Below are 23,481 nucleotides of genomic sequence, written 5' to 3'. Positions count from 1 at the left end.
ACGCACCCTAGTGGCGGCAAATTAATTTGCTCAGCCTGTACGTCTAGTATCAAACCATAGGGATTTCTATTGGCTGACACCGTGGTCGTCATCCAATCACAGCGCTCTATTTTGTTAGAGAGTCTTAAGGCGGGCTTAACAGGATAACGACAGTCCTGCGACGGTGAACAACAAGGAAGGTGGCTATGGCGAACGAAGAGAGGTTGTTTGAATCGGCGTTGGCGTCAACTTTGGAGGAGTTGGACTTGTGCTTTTCTTTGAAAGTTGAGCAACACAATGCACTTAAGTCATTCCTTTCGAAGAAGGATGTATTTGCCGTTTTGCCGACCGGATACGGATATGGTCGTAGCGCTGGCCTATTGCATGCAGTTTGAAAGACAATTCTCTGCCCGCCCCTTGGATTAAGTGAGGTGAATGGTTTGATTCCAGACTATACATTTCAATGATATAGGATGGCCCGCCAGGCTAACACTTATATAACCCCAATAATGTTCAAATGACTGAATAAAAAACCTAAAGACATTTATCCTGCAGAAGAGTTGCTGCTTAGCCTACATCTCATGACAGTGCGTCTTCAGCTGTGCTCCATATGTGCCTCTAGCCTCTCGCCTAATCACTTTTAACTGTCATTAGCAATTTGCAAAATTATGGTGAATAACTACTCATTGTGAGACTTATTTCGTAATATCTTTATTACAATTATGTTTCCCATTGTAATCGTGTATTTTGTAATGTTTTGCATGAATGTGCGCTGGTGAGCGTTCCTGTGGAAGAGAGAAGCAGGGTGTAGTTGTGCACCCGCCCATATCACTGTTGATAATGCACTCTTAAAAAAACATATAAACAACTTGCCATAGATTTCTGACCAGGTTTCTCTTGATCAGTGACGTAATCCGTTTTCGGTAGTGTACGATAGTGATTTTTAGATAATGCGCTAGACCCCTCCTTAGGTCGTTAATTGCCACACCCCTTGCGCGTTGAGGCGCGCAAAACTCGACTGTACAATAGGAATACGTGTTGCGTTGTGATGATTATACGCTTTCTGTCAGGTTTTGCTTCATGAAAATAGGGCCCTTAGTCTCTGCAGGCCACACTGCTTTGATAGGATGGTCTACTGAACAAACTGGACAGAAGTAGGCCTACACATGCTTACACAACCGCATTGATGAGAACCCTCTTTAATATACATTAACGTTTCAGTGCGTGATGGACCCTTTCCAATGGACCCTTTCCAAACCACTATTCCTTTTGATGGATATAATAGAGTAAACTAATCAGAGTGAGGACAATGGGAGAGCTATATGTTATGTTCCATTTTTATAGGGGTAAAAAGGAGTTCTGGCAGATGAAAAAGACATCTGGACTAGGCAAAGGACAATGAGAATGTTACACTTGGGCATGATAAATCAAGTGTTACTTAATATTACATTGTTTTTTTAACACCCTTTGTCTCCCTGGGTGTAGCCTTCCTATGTATTTGTTTGCGTCATGTTTCAATTCAAGACTTTTTCCAGAATTATTTCACTAGTTTTGTAAGACACGTCTGTATATTCTATCTTTGATATTTTTTGCACATTGTCAACTTTTTGTGTAGGCTTTGTATTACTATGAGCAAAACTTCCAGACTTTTTCCAAGATGATCACCCAAATGTTCATGTTTCCCAGGTCTTAAGAGCAGTATTTCATAATTTCGTAGTTTTCTAAACTTTCCTGACCCGTACAAGCACCCTGCACCATGCTTGGAAGATACGTGAACAAATATCAGCTATTAACATTCTTACAGATGTCATTATTGGAGGTATTTCATTACAAAATTCATTGACTTTCATAACAAGATTCATTGAGTGCACTTTCAACTTTATTATTCAGTGCCAAAGAGAGTGAAAAACACACTTTTGCTGGCAGACTAGATAAGAAATCTAAACAAAATCTGAAGTATGTGGAGCTTTGCTGTCTGTAGGGGAATCTATTGTGAGCTGTTAACTGACACATTTAAACACTGGGTGGGCATGTTTAAAAAGGTCATTTTTTAGACACAACCTCTTAAAACAAAGAACATAGTTCTTGCAACATAGTGTTTTTGCTGAATAAAAGGTGACTCCTCAGTAACATAACTGATTTGTTTTTGTAAGAACCTATAAAAAGCAGGGATAACACTCAACACCTTAATCTAAACTTGGGCGCTGAATCCTCCCAACTAAGAATATAATGGACAGTACTCAACAGTTACTTTAAATTCTTTTAATCGGGCCAGACGCCCTTCTTCTGCATGATATGCCGATTTCGAAATTGAGGGCTGTCCTTAATTTACAACTTTATAAACAGTACATGTTGCAGAAGTCGGAAGCATTTTTCATTTCAGTATTGGGTAAGCCTACACTTAGAATCAACTTATAAAACAACAACAAGAAGCAACAACAACCTATGCAATGTCATTGCACTAGTTTTCAAAATACAAGACAGTATCTGCAGAGTAAAGACTTATTACATTGATCCTGAGAATCCTGTAAGTAGCATGTGAAAGCCACACTTAATCATGATGACTGAGTGCCATGTATCTGTTAAGGCAAATGGTTTGATGAGGTTTAGTTGTGTATAGCTGTCACTAACTGTTTTGTTGACACACTCTAAAAGCTGGAAACTGTTGCTGTGGAGTTCATCCTCAGGGTCTTTAAGGTCACCCAATGAAAGATCCCCATCTATGTTGCCTCACAGGCAGTAAAACATGAATATGAACGAATTGCGGCTTGTTTCAACCTGAGATGCCAAGCAAAGGGGAAAATTCCAGTGACTGTTCACCCGCATTTGTGTGTGTGTGTGTGTGTGTGTGTGTGTGTGTGTGTGTGTGTGTGTGTGTGTGTGTGTGTGTGTGTGTCTCTGTGTGTGTGGTCTCAGCGTTAATCACCGCAATGCCCAAAGAACATTTTTAAATTTCAAATTTACTGCGATTCAAAGGCGACTCTGTTTTCCGAGACTGTAGCATGGCTTTTGCATCAGGGCTCAGACAAAAGCTTAAATGGCAGCGTGACTCAAGTGACAAATGAGGGTCTGGAATGTCTGCCGTGCGCGCAAAACCATCACCGGCTCTCAGAATCTTGTCCAAAGCCCCGGCATCTCCCCTTTGTTCTCGTGTTAATCTTGTATACAGAGCTGTTTCAGCTCAAGCTTTGCCAGAGGTAGCGCTGGTAAAAATTATCATCCCGTGTATACAGCATATGTTCCAGGGAGGAAGACATGTTTGGAGAAACTTTGTCAGATTTCGAAAGGGATGAAAAGCAGTCCCTCCGGTCTGTGCTATGACCCGGAGTGAACACTTCCTCGTGGGACTGTGCCTTTACTCGGCTCTGACATCACGACAGGCGCTGCCAGTATGTAAACATGGAATTCCCAGTAGTCTGATTCCAATGTTTCCTAGCGTGTCCCCAGGGATCAACACCCTATTGGCAGCGTTTTTGGTTCAAGCGGTCACCCAATCATAGATTTATGGAAGTGACACAAGTTTGATGAGAGAGGTACAGCCCCAAAAGACCATGGTTGACATATGCGTACACTTCCAGCTTTTTTCTTTGGTCCTATGCCTTCCGTTTCTTTGTTGCTTTGTGAAAAATCACTTTGCATGCCTCTTAAGGCACACGTTTGTACTCTACAGTTTGAATGCTAACATATCTAGTTTAAATTTGAATTCAGGTTTGTAAATGATTGAAAAAAGATTGAACGTCACGTAACATTAGAATTTAAATGAGATGTGTGTTTCCATTCTGCCCAGTGTCACTCTAAGTGAATTTCTGGATTCAATCAAGGTGTTCTGGTGCTTAAGGAATGCTTCAGAGAGCAGCGCAGGTCTTTACAAGCCTATTTCCGCCTACAAAACACATCCATATCCATCCTAATGTTCGTCTTGCCAATGTGTTGACCTTTACGAGTAGTGACGAGTTATTCTGCAAAAGAAGGATACATTCATCAATAAGAATAGAGAATAGAAAATAGACCACAAAGGCAGTCATCGTGAGTCAGAGCGGAACACAGGTGGTTTAACAAAATGGTCTTTGGTGAGGTTAAGATACCTTGGTCTGCAGTAAACTTTTATCAAGGCAAAATGTTGCACAATATGTTGGGTTTCAAACGAATTGAAAATTGTGCAAGCGAAGGAGATTAAAAACCAACGACACTAGTGGAACAAAATACAGCAACACACATACATGGACCCCCCCCCTTCTCAGAAGGCTCATATTTGCTTTGGGCAAATGGGCCAGTTGCACAACTGTTCAACCACCCTGTTCAAATGGCCCTCACAACAGACCACAGTAAACACTGGTACACACACAGCCCCTCACACACATCCAACTTCCCTCCACTAGCTATACTTACACAAGACCCCTGCCACAGAAATGCAAATAATGTCTTTACAATGAGCTCCATATGTCAATGGTTTTAAATTATTATGAAATTACACTATGGAGTAACATAAGACCTCTGTACATCTATTGGAAAATGCTGCTTGATTGCATCATGATAATCCCTTCCTTTGCATAAGATGTTATTTTGCACGCAATAGGGTTAGGTTTCAGTAATGTAAAGACATAAAATCCCAAGGTTTTCTATAGGCTGTCTGAGGTATGTATATATTAGGTGGTAATCCCCCCCCCTCTCATGCCGTTCATGCTTGTGATGGTTAACGTGACATGGGGGGATTTGCAGGGGTCCCTGAGCCCCCTCCCCACCACCCTCCAGTCTCATGGCCTTTGCATGGCCTCATGTGAGAAGTGTGTGAACTTCACTCCACCATCTGTGGTCTCAGCCAACAACAACTCAACACTGACTTTGCTGACTATACAACAAATGTGTGTGACCTGTTAAATGAGTTTGTATGTGTGAAGCATCTGCAACTCTTCATAAACACCATGTACAATTGAAATAAGTGCTATGTAATGTCCAATCAAGGGGCTCAGAGTGGCAGAAGAAACACAAAAATGAATGGCCCGGTCTTCCGCTGGCTGACCGCAGAGCCATCCCTGTTCGGGTACGGCAGATACCATAAACATAAACAGCCGCCTGCTCTTGTTTGAAGAGGTGACTGGGCAAGCCAATGGGGAAAGTGTTGTGCAATCAATGGGCTTGGCTAATTACCATGGGATCAAACACTGGCTCCATGGCAACACTTGCCACATTTTCCAAAACAAAGCCCTTCGTGAGTGCCTGTATCCTTCCTTCCCACAATCCATTGCTGTCACAGAACAACTGTTGCTCTGCCACTGAGGTGATTAAAGTCTGCTCTGTTTATTCCCATTAATGGACTGCACTTGGTGCGGGGGATGCTGGGAAACACTTCACACACGCCCGTGTGCCAGTGTGTCAGTTTAGCACGGCCCAGTCAACACAGAAAATCCTTTGCTCTCTCTCTCTCTCCCTCTCTTTAGAGGTCTGTATCCACTCCCAGGTCTGATTGTTGTGTGAAAGGTATCGCCTGAGTCTCTTCCGAAGGAAGAAGCCACACCGTGCCAACAGGAAGGAGAATTCTTCCTCTTTAATCCCGCCACCTCAAGAAATTACACCTTCCTTTCAAACTGAAAACCATGGGTAGATGATTTATAGCTTGGAAATACCCTGTTGCTTGCACGTCTATAAAAATATACACAGTACCCCCCAGTCTGAGCAAAGCAGACACAAAACAAAGGAATTTCAGAGGGTTCTGGAATCCTAAGGGATTTCCCCAATTAGTGTCCTCTTCTTAGACCTAGCTATCTGTCAGCCCCTGTCATATTACTGTTCCCGGCACTGTCAAGTAAGAGCTGTTATCTGCAGCCACAGCCTGCACACAAAATGAGAGTGTTGTGGTCTGTCTTGTGATTCCCGATGGAACCCCCTGTGCAGTCAGCCGGGCTCCCTGTTGACGCCCCCCCCCTGGCTGGGATGCTTCATCAAGACCACCCTCCCCTCCCCTCTGACCTGCTGCGAGTTTATCACACTCTCGCATATTATTCGCATGCAAACGTTACTGTAGAGAATGCAGAGGATTTATTCACATCATTTAAACTCTGACAGGCCTGAGCTCATTCTTAAATGCCCTCTGCTCAACTCCTTTCCACCCACGCACACACAAACACACACACACACACACACACACACAGAATAGCAACACACATACCCACAGTCATACACATGCATACACAAATGTGCATACAACATTTCCCATGTTGAGTGGACTCTTTACACATCTGCTTCAGACCATGTCAGCGAAGCGTTCTGCGTGTACTCCAGCCCTTCGACCCGCCCCATGCTCCCTGAGTTTCACATTTCAGTTTCAGACTCTAATTTCCCCCCCACATTTAGACAGGCTCCCCCCCGAGACACCCACGGCCATCCCTGGGGGGCCTTCTTGCAGAGAGCTTTATAAGACCCACCCCAGCCTATCACAGAAGCCCACAGCTTGTTGGCTCATGTTGGCAGAGTCGGCTCGATTTCTCTCAAATTTGCTCTGTGGCTTTATTTGCGTGAGTGGAGGTAATGTTGTCTGAGATGTTGAATAAGTAATGCTAAGATCCGGGAAAACATAGGCTACTGAAACGTCAAAAACATGTATGAACACAGCACACATCCATCAACGGTCCCATTAATGAAAGGCAAAATAACTGTTAAGTTAAGGACATACAGTACATATCTTTCCTGTACAGTGTTTACGTGTATGGGTTTATGTGTATAAGTCTTAAATTGGCTTGTATAACTTACAAACTGTCACCTGTGTGTTGACCTGGCAGGAGCAAATTGATACGTACGCAAATTGTCCTTATTGATACGTAATAAGGACATAATGAAATAATAAATAACGAAACAGTCTCACACAGACGTACATACTGCACACTCACATCTACTCAAACACTCATATGCACATTCATCCATCCATAAAAGACACACAGATACACACACACACACAGCTGGAAGTCGGCGTGCGTCACGGCCAGTGTTAGGTGGCAGGCGAAGGGCCTGTGCTCGGTGCTGGCGGTGAGCTGAGCAGCCTGGAGGCCTGCTGCCTGACAGTTCAAATCAGCCCAGATGAAGATAAGCGGTGCTTGCGCAAGGCTTTCTGCCGCACTTGCTCCACTTCAGCACTGGGATTTTGAAACCATTAGCAGAAACAGACTGCAGGCCGATGGCAGTTTGGCAATCAAAGCAGGGGAAACCAACCTGGATATCAGGTCCTGCTACTTTCAGTCTCCCGGCTCAGTGTGGACACACTGAGTTTGCTTTCCTGGCTGCATGCAAATCAGCGTTTTATTTTTCAACATAATTAAAGCTGACAGATGCTGAAATGTGGGTTGTTCTTTCACAATATGGTTATTTGCCAATGTGTTATTGAAAATAAACAGACAAAAGATGTCTTGTATTTTCTTATGTGTAGGCTTATGTGTATGAAGGAAATTGTGAATTGCAATTGGTCACTGTGTCAACACTGACCAGTCAGTAGATAATAAAAACAGGTCAGTGACCGGACACCCTCACCTGCTACCCTGTTGCGAGAGAATCCCCGAAACACACTAGAGCTGCACTGTTCCTAGAATGTAAATAAGAGGGAAAATGCGGCGTGTGCTAGCGAGGCGAGCGAGCGAGCCATAAGAGTGCACCCTGCAGCTTCCTCCACCACTCGCAAGGCTAATGATTCACCGTGACTCACGCTCCAGTTCTGCTGCCCCTCTTCTGAAAAGCCACATCCCCGGTCAGATCTGGCCTCAAATTAATGGGGGTTTACATGGAAGGGCCTTCAACTGCCTGGACCTGGGAGTGAGTCAGAGGAGCGAGGGGAATCCTTTTCTCTGGCCTCTCTGTCCAGACCTGATTGATCCAAGCCAGCAGGGAGGTGACCACATTGGTTCTTGCAGACATGGACCTCCATAAAGCTACAGCTCTTGCCTTCTTTTTGTTGCACATACTGACATCTAAAATCATTTTAAGAGATTTTAAAAAGAGAAGTTTGATATTTCATTCATCTCTCTCATTCAGAAAAACAAACTCTCTTGTCGCGTGACAAGCGAGTGTAGTAACTCATTTATTTGAGCGCACACGCTCGGTAGCTGTCCTCATCCTGTTTAATCCTGCAGTCGGTGGAAAAGCAACCGGAGAGCTCTTATAAACTCCAGATGGATGGAACCGCAGCCAGCTGAGGTTCAAAGGGTGTGGAGGGAGGTTGCCAGAACCACTGTTTTCCACTCAACATGAGCCCTCATAGGATGTCGCCCCCTACTGACAGCCAAGCAGATGAACCACTGTGCTAAAGATTTCAACCTGCCCTTGAGAGGTTTTTGGATGGTTTGCATTGCATGACAGCAGAAGAGCCATCACATGAAACAGTGGTTATGGTTCCTCATTTTGTTTTTTGTGCATTCTATCTGAATCAGCATATTCCGCATAATGTAAATTCATGACTCCTCTGACCGTAAGTATATCAGCAAGAGTAATTACCGACAGCCGGCAGAGGATGTGGTCAAATGGGCCAGACAAAGCCACTCAACCACATTAGATATCGGTCATTTTGTGGCAGAGGACAACATCCTCCCACTGCATGGCTAATGTCCCACTTGAGGAAGAGTGACGACAAGAATTCACATTCATCAGATGAGGAAGATGAAGCCTCGCCATGTCCACCCAACAATCTGTCCTCAGTCACCCGTCCTCTCTAGTCACTGCTCTCTCTGTATTTATGTGGAAATAACGAAGGAGTTCATGGTTAGAGCTTGGAATACAGTCTCTGACTCACACAGACAAGCACACGCACACATAGCGCAGATGACTCACGCCTGTAGAGCAATTAGGGGTTTGTTTGACTCTCAAACAAACCACAAAACCAGTCATTTAAATGTGTATTATATGTGTGTGTGTGTGTGTGTGTCCGTCCCCTTGCATACATGACCACAGCCCAGTCAGTTTTACTGCACTAGCAACATGTCTTTGCCTCAGCCTGGGGAGCTGCCCCGTGGTGTTTGTTCGCTTGGATGCAGCACTGTGGCGTCATGCTGCCTGTGCGCTTCACCGTCTGGCCTATCAGCCTCCGAGGAGACCCAGGGGGTGGGGCCAGTCACCATGGCGCTGGTGGAATGGGATGGATGGGTCTGACTCATGCATGATTGGCAGGGATGTCATGAGACACAATTATGATGATGTGGAACTCACATATAAGCACTACACACACACACACACACACACACAACCGCACGAGTTGCCACGCACACATATAGAGGAAGGGAACACTGGCTGTGGTCAGAATGACTGCAAAGCCCTCCATTTTTATTAAGAAATATTGTGATTACTGGCTTTGCACCAAGACATGTGCACACAATAACATCGATAAGAGAAATTCCCATAGAAACGTTTATTTACATGGTTACGGCTTCACAATCTGTATGTGACACTAAGACAACATATTGTCAAATTTAATAGAAAACTCTATTTGTTTGGCATTTAGTGTTAATGTAAACATGAGAATGATTAAAAATATATCTGTATTTTAATAAGAATTACATTAAAGACCTAGCATTTAATGCTTTAGTCAAATACAAATGGTCCCTTTGTAAAATCATAATTCAAGGCATTTAAAGGCCCTGTGTAGACAATCTCTACTTGCACTAATGGAACACATCTAGTCCCCCATACATCTTTTGTAATAATATCACACTCATTAGGTGAATTTATTATTGAAAGAAAGAAAACACTGTAGCTCTTTGGAAATGTCCATTCCCCAATGATTTAAGACGAACACTATCTATGGTACCAAAATAAAGTCTGTGTGTCCAGGGCTAGTCTTCCTCATCTGTTACCTCCTCCAGATCTTCGTCGTCATCCTCGTCTTCGTCGTCATCATCATCATCTTCCTCATCGTCTTGCTGCCTTTGTCTGCTTGGGGCCTGAAGGTATAGTGGTCATAAGGACAGTTAAATTTAGGTGATGAATTTGGGTGGGTGTCTTAGCTGTGTACACTGTTAAAATCTTTACATTCCCATCCTTCTCTAGTAATTACTTTCCAGTGCGGTCAATTAGTATCTATCATACTACTTGTATCTAGTATTATTAGACGATGATCTAGTGCTGCAAACATTTTTTTAGATTCAAATGTCAGTTAAGGTAGAAATGCAGAGGTATTTGCAAACGTGAATGCTGGTGCCAGAATATCTTTGCATCTCAGATAGCATCTCTCTAGACGGGAGGTTGAGAAAGAGTTTGTTGTTTATCTGCTGATATTTATCAAGCCTGGCCTTGGTGACATCAACAGACACAATCACAGTGACTACAGGCAACATAATGGAATGGGAGGGATCAGTGGGTATTAAATACAGTGGCCTCAATGGTTTAACACATTGGCTTTCTGAATGAATCCATGGATATAGTGCCATAATGACAAGCCATGGTCATACAACAATACTATTATTGAGAACCTAACTGAAGTGTTCCCTAAAAAAATACAACAATAACAAATTTGCTTTTGTCATTCTGCGTCAAATCAAATAAGGCTGTTACTGAATCTAAAATAAATCTGTCTCAGATTTTGTTCAAACCTGGTCTTTATCATGGGTCCCAAATTCAAAATACTTCTGTCTATTTTTTTCAGCCCTTGATATGATTTACAGCCTGAAAAAGAGCCTGGATTTACAGCCTGGGAAGCAATTTTTGGGCATTATTTTGTTTTTATATATTGTATTCTTCATGGCCAGCCATATGAACTAAACAAGGAAATGACCAAAATAGTATGTGGGTTAGCTAGAAGGCAAATGAAAATCTATGTGGGAAGTTGCGCAATGTATAAGTATAAGTAAGTAAGTATATATACTCTTTTGATCCCGCGAGGGAAATTTGGTCTCTGCATTTATCCCAATCCGGGAATTAGTGAAACACAGCACACAGTGTACACACAGTGAGGTGAAGCACACACTAATCCCGGTGCAGTGAGCTGCCTGCATCAACAGCGGCGCTCTGGGAGCAGTGAGCAGCAACCCTCTGGTTACAGGTCCGAAGTGCTAACCAGTAGGCCACGGCTGCCCAATGTATGGGCAATGTAGTGAATGATGAACGATGCCAACTTTACTTGACAGTATCGACATAAGAGTGACATGACACTGTCATGAACGTGTCATAAACAAGTCATAAACGTTTAGGACATAGCGCTTTTGTCAATAAGTGTCATTTGGTTAGAGTTAGAGTTAGGATTAGGGTTAGGATTGGAGTTAGGGTTAGGGGTTATGTGGCATGACTGTCATGTGTTCATGAGAGTGTCATGCCACTCTTATGTCGATACTGTCCAGTAAAGTGTTACCGACTATTTATCTATGAATGAAACATGGTACAAAATTGGTACTTCACAAACTAAATTATTATACATTGAACTATTCCCACATAGATTTTTGTGTTCCTGTTAGCTACCCCACGTATGATTTAGTCTTATGAAAATGACCAAAAAATGCAATCACTTTGTATCCTTAATATCTTCATGTGTATTTGTCCTCAAATCCTGGCACAACATTAATTGTATTGTATTGTATTAGCAGACAAAATATTGATTAATGTCATTGTCATGTGGGTATATAAAGTATGAGTTGACAAGACCCACACTATCACTAGTTTTGCACTATATTACAAATCTAGTGCCTTATACAAAAAACAGTATGCAGTACAAACTTTTAATAGTCTCGTCATACTGAGATCTAGCTTCCATTCTAGTTTGGCAGGCCAAGAAATAATACTTTTGAAGATATTAATCCCCAAACATAGGCAACAAAAGCGTCACTTTTTAAAAGTGTAATAATAATAAAAACAAGGGTGAAAAATGTATAGAAACAATGGAATTTAACAAAAATATTCTTAGGTCTTAGTGTACGGACCTACGCATTCTGTTGACAAACTTTGAGCAAAATTTGAGACAGTGTGACAACCATTTTCCTATATTCTGTCCGATATGACACAGAATACTGAAATATTATCTTCACTGATTTACTTTTTCATTATAAAATGCAGACATTCTACCAAAACCCACTTTGTAATTCAAACAACAAACATTTAACTAAGTATGGGTTGCCTAAAAGACTCATTTCGAAGTACAATCAATAACGCCACATGCTATGGCATCTCCACCAAACTGAGTACACAGCACATACAACTCCTTTCCCTTTGAGGGTGTGCGGCTAGCTTGTCTAAATGAAATACAATCGCTGTCCAGTCTTCCTCCACTACAGCTGAGATAGTGGCAGAGTTCTCTCTGATCTGTGTGAAAGCAACAGGTAGGCTACTATGAATATGACTATCACCCTCAGGGCAGACTCTGGTAGGTGTACCAGTTAGCCATTTGTCTTTATGATTAATAGGCCTATATCTCTTCGGGAGGGAGGGAGGAAGGAAGGGGTTGGTCGGTTTACAGCGTGGGGAGAGCCAAGTGTCAAATGAACATGTCATTTGTAAAGCTGAGTGGTTGGTTGACAGGGTGGTAAATGCTCTCTTTCAACTTCTGCTAAACAAGCCTCAGAAGTAACAATGGAAAGGTTGGAAAGGACGTTAATGACTTACTCATTAGTTTTAATCAACAGCATTCAGATGCACTTAGCCTACTGCTGGAATGTCCATTACAACCTAGCATGCTATGATGCATCATAGCAAAGATTTTCTTATAAGAATTAAATCAATCGACATGATGATAGATCATCACTAGCTATCCATTTACTATATATGTCGACATAAATATTCAGTCTACATTAGAGACATCAATATTTATCTACAGTATTTATAAATAATGATTTTAATTTATTTTAGTACATATGTTTACTCTACGTATAACTTTGCTTTTTAAAGTGAACAAGGTGCCACAACTGAAACTGGAAAGAAGGCAAGTGTTGAAAACAAATGCACCATACCAAAATGGCTGCAGAGACTCCCAGTACCCAAACACAAAAAGGAATAAATAAATGAATATTGCCATATTCATGTAAATAAATGTAAATAATCACAATAAAATAAAATCTAATTGTGTCCAAATATTGTGGAGCAAATATTGTGAATGAATCTTTACATTCCCATCCATCATACTGTCGCCTCTGGAAATTCCCACTTCTGGGTCCAAAAGTCCAACACATTCCAAAAGTCAGACACTTACAACTCTTTAAATAACCCAAGAGATTCCCAACATTGACGTATGATTCTCAGTAACATGATTATGATCATACCTCTCCTCCCTTGGATCTTGAATGCACAAGGATTTCAACGATCAGACAAAGTGCATATGACTCACATGAGCCTAATCCCCCTATAACCTCTCTTACCGTCACTTACAATTTACCAAGTGAGCACTAACCACTGAACCTGCAGAGCCTGATTCCTCACTCCTCCATGCCTTCCACGAGCAGGCAAAGAGCAGACAAACCCCTAAAGAAGCCTCGTGTACAGATTTCATTTTTCTGCGCTGTTCATTTTGTAACATTAACTCGTTACAGCTTATGTCACCGTGCTCTGTGGCATGTGCTTTTTCCCCCCGACCTCTAGTTTACAGGCTGTCTGAGTGACATACAGTAACAGTTTTTTTGTATGACTTTTGTATGACTTCAATGTTTCAGTGAACACCCTTCCATAGCCTCAATGCAGTGTCAGGGCGACCTATTTGAATACACTCAACAATAATACAATGTGAATGCAAGCTTTAGTCAGTCAGAGCAAATATCGTATGTTGAAGAGATATAAATCCTTCTGGACAATAAAAACAGTTGGGATAACACCAATGGTATCTCTGCCGCAACAAATCATATTTTATTGCATGGGCATTTGCTTGTTTTTCGGGATGAACAGCTGCCAAATGACACCACTAGTGCTGGCTGATAAGTCATTCTTATTAGGCTGAACTTTGAATCTGTCACTGGCTATGAGGCTCTGTGTAGTGCAGGGGATTGTAATCATGTTGCTACTGTTTAGTTTGTTGCTATGTTTTAGTCAGCATATCAACCCACCTTTAAAGCCATGTCCTTAACCCTCACAACCGAACCTACAGATTTCACTTTGTTTCTTCAATGTCTCGTCCAGAGAGTGGACTAAAAAAACCCAGGATGTGTGGTTACTCTATTTCTTCCCAGCCCACCTCTGAATGAATTTAACCTTCAGGTGTCAGAAATGGCTCTCCATGTCTCACCTGCAGACTGCTTGATCGTCCCAGGCTGGAGCCGGTCTGGTTTAGGGAGCGTCTGGTGTTGGCCTGGACTATGTCTAAGCGGGAGAGGGAGTCAGGAGGGTGCAGCATGCTGCGGAACACCTGCCAAAACAACAAACAACAGCAGCTATTTTAACACCTGCTGTCCAAACATCTTAAATCATTACCAATGAAGCTGAGATGTTCTGTAGTGCCATCTATCACCCATTAGTTGGAGATAATAGTCTGACAAGAACTCTGGAAAAAGAATGTTGATATTATAGCCCAACAACCCATGAAATGACCTCCAAGCCACTTTCTTTGAGGACTGTGTAGATATTAACTAAAGTCTGGAGTGACCTAGCCGCATGCAAGTTGGCAAAACTATGATAGGTAAGGGATAATGTATAGAACGCCGGTCATTATTGGGAAAATAAGTTCCGACAGGGCGAACTGGGCCCTGACACGCCAGCGGAGGGGTCTTGCTTCGCCCTGAAGGGACTTATTTTCCCAATAATGACTGGTGTTCTATACATTATCCCACTTATTATACGGCTACTTGCCAAAAATAAAAAATAAACTCACAATATGTCTCTTTACATTTATTTGTTACCGTTTCGTTGTGGCTTTTGCTGATAAACAAATAGTTTGCAACACGCTGAACTTGAATCAAACGTTCTTTAGAACACAGCTGATCAACCGTCTGCCTTCACTTTTGAATGAAAATCCGTTGCCATTGACAGCGGTCATTATTTAGAGGTCCTTAGACGAAAATAATGAGTGGTAGAACTTTTGGAAATCCCATTCAAGTCAATGGAGCGTCCTACTTGCATTGTGAAGGGCCGTATAATAACAATAGATAAAACTGCAGGCAAAGTAAAGTCAATCACATAATGGTGTCAATGAGCTGCTCAGTCTAAGCATCCATTCCCCAGAGAGCGTCATGTGAATCCCATTCACAAAAAGCCGCATTATATATTCACAATATGTTAAATGTAACAAAAGGAGACAGAGTTTGACTAACTTATAAAATCTTGAAAGTCTAGTCTCCTAATGTGCTATAAAATGGTGCGATGCTTGGAGCATTAGTCACTTTTCAGTTGAGCAGTGATGAGAAACTGTATGCTCCGCCGCTTTAGTTGGTAGTCGTGAAACAGTGGGACGGCACTGAGACACATCTGGGCTCCCTGGGGCATTCCATGTGAAGTTGGCCCGGAAAAAATCTCCATGACGTCATTGGTATTTATAGTTGGAGCTACAGTACAACTTGAGGGGATTGCACATGTGATTTATCATAAAGACTTCTGAGAGGGAAGTGAACTACCAGTCATTGGTAATTTTCTTTGCTATAAAATGCACTCATGATAAGTCAATTGGAATGAATCCTAATTTTCTTCAAAATGCCCTGCTCATATTTTTTTTTAATTTCTGAAATTTGATTTAGTATTTTTTTCATTTTAGCTTAGCTTGCATGTATGTCATTTTGACTGTGCATTTTATCTCTCCCCTCTCTTTGAACATGCTTATCTTTTCATGCAAAATGTTTTTGCTGCTTTCATTTTCCCAAACATGTCAAATGTATAAATTGTGGTATACTGAAACTAATTCTGATTATACAGCATTCATCACAAATGTAACATCAGCGTCCTTCATCTCCAGAATAAAGCTAATAACTAAATTGTGCTACTGATCATATGAGTGGAATTAACTATCTTTATCTTTTCATCTGTTTGAATTGAGTTTAAATGCACCCTCAACAAGATTTGCTCTCAGGGCCCCCCTCTGGTTGAGAAACGCAATAATAAACAAACTAAATATGCGCCTTTTGCAACCAAGTATGAACATAACTCCGATACAATATTGAGGGAATGTACCGTCAGCAGTCTGTAGAAAAAGATCTCCTGTAGAATTCCTGGCAGAGCAGCTCTTTTGCGTTTCGATTTTGGAGGGGGGAGGGGTGCAGTTTCCTACCCGAAACTAAAAGTTGGTAGGTTAGTAATTGTCTACAAAGGACCACTCAGACAATGGCAGAAGTACCATTTGTCATGTTTTGAGGTTATGTGCTATCAAAATGATTTTGAAAATGTTATGTTAAGGTCAAAAAACTTTTAAGGGTGCCTTTAATAATCTAGCACAGTGGTTCTCAAACTGTGGTATGCGTGGCACTGGTGGTACATGGACTCTCTCTAGTGGTACTCTGGGAGTCTCTGAGATTATGTTTTATGAAAAAACACAGTAATCACGTCAAATTATATCAAAATATATATAATAAAAATTCGATCATGCGATCACTGAAGTTAAATTTAAACTAGTCTTTGTCTTTCTTGAGTGACACAAAAAACTCTGCAAAACAGTATGTACAATGTAAAAAAAGTAGTTAAATTGGCCTACGCTACTGTATTCTAATGCCGGTCATAATGTTGGTACTAGGACAGCTGTGAGTTTTCTGAGGGGAAAAGTTTGAGATCCACTGATCTAGCACACATTAAATGATGCTATGTACTGTACATAAACTCAGCAACAGCATATTTTTAACCTCAATTGTCACAGAAACATGCAGACCCTTTCCTCTTTAGCTTTTTGGAGCTGTCATGTCCAAGTGACCCACAAATGACCTCAGCTGACAAAATTGCATCATGCCGTTCAGTAAAGGAAACTTCCCTGAGAAATAAAACCATAATCTTCTTTATGAGCTCAAAGACCGTCATGAACTGGATATGACCCTTGAACACCTCAACCATACAGCATGGTCTGAGTTAATGAATCATTGCCAATTTAATGATGAGCTGTATTAATGATTTCCCTCCTTTTTCAACCTTTCACTGCAAAGCACACAAATACACACAAACACATACAGATTCAAAAAGGGACAGGTACAAACACATGTGAACACACACACACACACACACACACACACACACACACAGGTTAGATGTATTGAAGTGTGAAATTAAAGCACAGAGAAGGGGGTGGGGAAGGGGGGGGGGGGGGCAAATTGGGAAAATTGGAACGCAGATGTGCCGTTTGCATGCTTGTGCCATAGTAATTTATATTAGCCCCATTCTGCATTTCACAGGGCAAACAAGCAAAGCAGCATAGCATGAAATCAGATACCCAGGCAATGATTTGGTTTATCATCGTGGGGGCTGGTAAATAAGGGCTCTTGCCAGAGAGAGAGCATTCTGCCTGATCAAGCTGGACCAGGTGGCCGCCACCGGAGCAGAACGCAATTGTCAGGGAATCTCTCTAAAGAAATCAGGACTCCCGAGGTCACCGCGCCTCAAAGACTCCGAACATATACACACAGGAGGGTTGGAGGGGCGAGTAACCGCATAAGAATGTCTGCTATGAGGAACAGGGCAGGAGACGTACGTGGATTCCCCACAACTCTGGCAGCTCCTCCTGTCACCTACATGTCAACGGCTTCAACAATGCCAGAATCTTGGCTGGCATCAGTGTTTGCAACTCAGGTGCTCAGAGTAGAATGTGATGACAAATATCTGGTGAAGAGGCCATTCCACACATACGGTACTAACGTTGACAGGTTAAAAACTTCCAAGAAAAAAAAAAAGACATACTTCTGATTCACATAGACATGTTGTTCAAATGCTTTTTGTAGTCTTGATTTTTAAAACTCTCCTAATCAGGTACCCCATCTTCAATACCTCACTCGCAACAACATGCTCATGTCTTGTTGATCTGAAATTCTAAACATGTTTAACTACAACTCTAAAACCCTTTTTTCATATTTATGTGAAATCAGTCATTTTGTATAGCTTAATAAATTTTTGATTTTGATTTTTTTGCATGATTTTTTAATTGATCCCAATGTAATTATCCATTCCCTGGGTGAGATGGTGTGCAGTGATCCAGCACATTACTATCCAAGGGACATGGCACACTACGATTCCCCCCCCCCCCCCCCCCCCCCTTCTCCTAGATTGGGTGCAGTGGCCCGCTTACCTCCAGATCCCCCTCCTCATCCACATTCTGGATGTGCTGGTAAGCTGCGGTATAGACCTCTAGTGCTTTGGCATGGAAAGCCATTTCCACAGTCACAAATTCTCCCAACACTTTCTGCATAACAGAATAAGACAGCATTGTCACTTAAAGTATGATGAGTGGTGATGAACACTCAAGCAATTAATATAAACTATTATTCCACTGCTTGGTTGAATTTCCCATTATCCTATGTAATTTAGAACGACCGTTAACATTATGTTATTTGAACACCTATGAAGTAGATCCATTTTTTGGCCGTATGACACTTATGCGTACTTATGACACGTATATCAATTCGCTGAACTCGTTGTGAAGTTTAAATGAACTGTCATGATGCATTTAAGCTGTAAAATACAGATGTTCAGAACATGACCACATTGTAGCATATGACGGAGGTGGATTTTAGTTAGTTGGATGACATGTAGGCTAAGTAAAATAGCGATGTTTCAAAGCTTAAGTTAATCAGAATCATGGGATATGCCCGCTTGACAACGGGAGAGATAGAACTCAGACTGGCCTTTGGCCGTAGCAACCATCCATTTAAAACTAATGACTGGCCTTTGGCCATAGCAACCATCCATTTAGAACTAGTAATGGCAGTATGTCCATTAGTTGAAATGTGTCGGGGGAAAGTAGTTCTACAAACAAGACAGTTCTAGCGATTAAAACATTTAAATTATAACCGGAAATGAACACAACGCAAGTGGCAACAGTGGAATAAGCGGGATAATGGACACCACGGTGGTCTGTTAACAGAAATTAATGCACTTACCTCCGCTGCGCGTCGAGCCGCATTACAACCTTGACCGTGCATTAATTTCTGTTAACAGACCACCGTGTCGTCCATTATCCCTTACATATTCAATAGAGAAATAGTTGCCCAGATTGGCAGTTAAGGATGAAGTATCAACTTGAGAGGGGCATTACAGTGCAAATCTTTAGTTCAATTTTCTCTCCCTATGTGTTAGTAGTATGTATTTCAGTGACCTTGATATCGCGGATCTTCTGCTTCTCAAACTCGTCTATCGTCTCTTCCAGCTGTCGAGTCGTGCGCGTGGCGTCCATTGTGGCTCTCTGGAGCTCACTCTCTGCCTGTCATAACAGAGCGACAGCACAATAGCAGTCATGCACACAGCTCCTTTGAGCCTCTGTGGACCTGGTGCTCAGGCTGTCACGACAGCAGAGGCCTCCCATGGAGAGTAACAATACATACACAACAGCACAACAGAGAGCTCATCTGGGCCCAGTCGTGCTCCATAAGGCCGAACAGTGTGTGTGTGTGTGTGTGTGTGTAATGAATTAATACATCACCCATGTCAAAAACACACCCACCTGGGACTGTGAAAGAGTGTCAAGGAAATCTGTGTAATTTAAAATATAGATCATGTCCATAGCACTATGTAGTATTGGTCGAGAACTGGTAAGCTAACTAACGTAACCTTAAAGGCATGAAAGAAACCCCACTAGCAGCAGCCCAGTTTGAGATGATAAAAGCTAAATAGCATGCTAACCGGTGTCTTTTAGCAATGCATTGGCAATGAAAGCTTTTCTTAGCCTACATTTCTTTTTGCCTTTTTTCAGACTGTGAGAGTGCAGAGAGTGAAGAGTGACAAGAAGTGAGTGGGAGTGAGAGAGATTGGGTCGGAGCGGGAAATGACCACGGGTCGGACTCAAAGCTGGGTCCCTGTGGGCACTTGAATCTGAATGTGGTGCAGCTGCTGCAGCCACAGCACCCCCTTAAGCCTACAGTTTCCAACTCGGGCCACAGAACTACATAAACGTCTAGTGGGAATGACCATAGTTCAAATTATGGGGGTTTTAGGGGGGGGTCTGACCCTTCCACTATTCAATATATTATTATGTAATGTAAATTGTAATGTAATTGTAATGTTTATTGCATTTCTGTCCCCTCCCAAACTGCGTAAAATGGTGTGTTTAGCAGCCAGAATTTAAAAATGTTTCCAGGGGAGAAATCCCCGGACCACCGTTAATATCGGTGCACATGTATTGTATGAATTTTGACAGTACAAATGCCTACTGTAGGCTAGTAATTCTCTATTAACATTAAGGCTTACCTGAGTGTGTGTTGATGCAGCCTACCTTACATACTAATAGTGACTAAACACTATTGACCCCCCCCCCCCCCCCCCCCGATTGACGTAGTGTAATCTGGGAATGACAGATGTGTTTATGTGTTCCTTGAAAGACCAAGATTCAAATTAAATTCCAAATTTTCAAATTTCACTGGTTACCCATAAAAACATAAAACATAATCCAAAAAGTGTCAAACTGGTGCATAGTGGTGTTTTAAGAGCGAGAACTGATTGTATTTATTTACATTGTGCCTACCCTTCCTTATGGACCCTTTCAACAAGGTAAACACAAACAATGCTTGAACGTTCTATTTGGGCCCCAATCTACTTCCTCTGCATTAAGATAACATATGGAATGTTAAAAAGGAAGTCTTGTGGGGCCAACCAGAGCCATATAAAGGTTCCTTTATGCTCAGTGCATCTTTCTAATTCAGGACCATCTCGGAAATATACCAATCATATATGATTACTGGCTACAACCTAACTGAATTGCTGTCATAGTGAGCTATGAGGATACATAAACTTCTTTTGTGTAATGGAGTGTGAGGAGAATAGACAGGCAGAAGGAAACAGAGATATTAGAGTGTTTGGAGAGTGAGAGGGAGGATGAGAGCTTGGAAATTTTGGAAGGATACAATGATCTGTCTGTCAGAGGGGTTCCGCTGTCTCATCCTCTCCAGCTGCCGCATCTGTTTGGCCTCTCTGTCTCTGGCGTTCTGAGTCGTCTTCAGGTCCTCCTATAAATACATGGAATCCAGGTAACGAGGACATATCATTAAACCTCTTTTTTCCCCGACTTTTATTTTACTCAACTCTCTAGACAATGAAAGAATAATGCCCCAGTGGGACAATTAATAGAACTGGAAATGACAATGAAAATCTTAACACACTGCCCTAACAAAAAAGCAGATGATGGAGTGTGAGAAAATACTGCCCTCTTGTGTTCAACTCTGCAAACACACAGGAGGTATTTTTGCATAGTTGTGTCTTGTAAGTATTAGTACATGTAAGTTAGTTAGTACATGTTACATTAGTAAGTACATGTAAGTACATGTAAGTACATGTGTTTCCAGAAGTGTTTGAACTTACCCTCTTAAGTTTCAAAACAGTTCCATAGCCTTTCAAAGGTTCTATGACTTTGGCCTCGAGTCTTTCTACCTGTTGAAAATGATGAAACGTTTACGACAGTGGCCATTCATTTTAGTTGACTAAAGTAAAAGGCAAAATGCATTTACGCTAGAAGACTCAACAATGTTGTGATTTTTCATTAGAGGGCATTAAAAAGTTACCTCTGCTTGACGATAATCCTGGATTTGGGAGAGTTGGTTGGCAAAATGTTTCAGACCACTCTTCAGGTTTGGAGTCTCTGTTTCGGCGTAAAGATTGACTTCTTGGACCAGAAGATCCGCTTTGTCCCGTAATCTCGCCGTTTTACGAACATAAGCAGCGAAGAGCTGACACATCTCCCCAAAATGCTTCTCCGTGTTTGCGATGTTATCTTGTATTTGCTTCGTCTGCGTATCTCTGCAGAGATAACACAGGATACAGGTTCATAATGTTTTTATGTAACGTTAACGTTCATTTATTCTTCGCCTTTCAGTGTGCAGTATTAATTATAAGTATCGAAAATATAAAAGACATGGAGCAGCAAAACAATGTTAATATTAACGTTAGTTGTGCTGGGATGGCTTAATAAATAACGTTAACGTAACGTTATTTGCTGCGCTAATGTTAAGTTAGCATGTTCGAAAAATGATTCAAACTATTCCACCCTGGAGATGTTCCAAACCAAACATCCAAAAGTCTTCAATCGCATCTTAACAAGCGAACAAAATTAGCGAGCCAACTGGTTGCACACAGTTATCATAGCAGATGGTTAAGGTTAGCCACCGTGCATGCTAATGTTATCTTTAACTTAGAAGCTAGTGCTCTTACCTGGCTCTTGCATCTGGAGTGCGACTCATCATGAAGGAGTACATTAAGGAGGCAACTTTTTAATACAATATTTGGATTAAGAGAACAAACAACGTATTTGCAGTACCGTGTACTTTGGCAGCTATGCTAGGTCGCTGTCTACAAGTGCCTGTTTTCTTTGCTTCTTTCGCTAGCTAGCACATCTTTCTCAATGCGCTACGGCGTTGCCATGGAATTGCAGATGTTAGCTTCCTTCCGCCCTAACGCAAAGGATGATGGTCAGCATCTGTTCGTCGAGATCTATGGTCGAGATCGATGCAGACAATCAAAGAATGCGAATATGCGTAAACTACTAGCCAAATATTAGAAACATTTGGATAGCCTATTCATCAGCAAAATAATCCTCCTCCTAATCTCCCACCATAGACCTACCAAACCAGTATGGGGGAAGTGGTGGAACAAGCCGACATAAATATGTTTCACCACAATCTGTCTTTCAAATAACATGCTCATGGGATTTATATTAAAAAAAAAAAAGCATAACAGCACAGACCCGTGTTTCTATAGAGCCCCTAAAGGCACATAGGTGCAAGCATTTTTTTCACCAGAAACCTTCTCATGCTCACCAGAAACTTTGTTCAGGCCTAGTGTCCCCCCCACATGTCCCATGTTTCGCCCAAAGGAGCCTGGACAGTTTTATTAGACAGGACATTATAACAATTATGGGCCATTCTACAGAAACGCACACTTTTCTGTCCCCTAACTTCAGAGGACTATAACATTTTAAAAACATATTACTGTTGCAATTTATTTATATTTTAAAGTAAAATAATATGTTTCCTGAACAATTACACCTTTTTGAGCCATCATTATGACAGTATTTGTTTTTAAACAATTTTATGAATTACCAGGCACCACAAAAATGCCCGTCCCAACTGTCAAGTACAAAGGCAGAGGGCAATATTTTTAAGTCAAAAACATGTTTTTTATTCAGTTAAATTGCAATAATATATACATAACTATCAAATATATTATATGCATTAGATAAAAATACAAAATGACAATTAAATATTACAAATAAAATGATAAAAATGTATGTCCCATGGAGTCATGTCACTGGTGTTACCTCATTAGAAAAGACTATTATTTTGACATAAAAAATCAGACTGATGACATCACAAGACATCTATTTACTTCCTTCCTGAAGATCAAACGAGGACATATCATTAAACCTCTTTTTTCCCCGACTTTTATTTTACTCAACTGGTGTTACCCTCATGCCAGTAACACATGTATGAAATTCTTGTTTACAATACTTTGTTAAATACT

General features: G+C 41.5%; 1 protein-coding gene across 1 annotated transcript; it reads right to left on the bottom strand.

Annotated features, from left to right (window-relative positions):
• Positions 1 to 9,244: 9,244 nt before the first annotated feature.
• On the bottom strand, positions 9,245 to 22,436 carry cibar1 (CBY1 interacting BAR domain containing 1). Its single transcript, XM_042077203.1, has 9 exons — positions 22,174 to 22,436; positions 21,528 to 21,762; positions 21,328 to 21,396; positions 20,874 to 20,975; positions 19,478 to 19,483; positions 19,133 to 19,237; positions 18,107 to 18,220; positions 14,147 to 14,266; positions 9,245 to 9,893 (listed from the first exon to the last, which is right to left on the bottom strand). Exons 1-9 carry the CDS (start codon positions 22,215 to 22,217, stop codon positions 9,786 to 9,788), a joined length of 903 nt encoding a protein of 300 aa, XP_041933137.1. The 5' UTR covers positions 22,218 to 22,436; the 3' UTR covers positions 9,245 to 9,785.
• Between the last annotated feature and the right edge of the window lie 1,045 nt (positions 22,437 to 23,481).

This window comes from Alosa sapidissima, chromosome 21 (genome assembly GCF_018492685.1).
Source record: "Alosa sapidissima isolate fAloSap1 chromosome 21, fAloSap1.pri, whole genome shotgun sequence".
Lineage (NCBI taxonomy): Eukaryota > Metazoa > Chordata > Actinopteri > Clupeiformes > Clupeidae > Alosa > Alosa sapidissima.
Note: the sequence above shows the minus strand (reverse complement) of the source record. Positions and strands in the feature narration are given on the sequence as shown.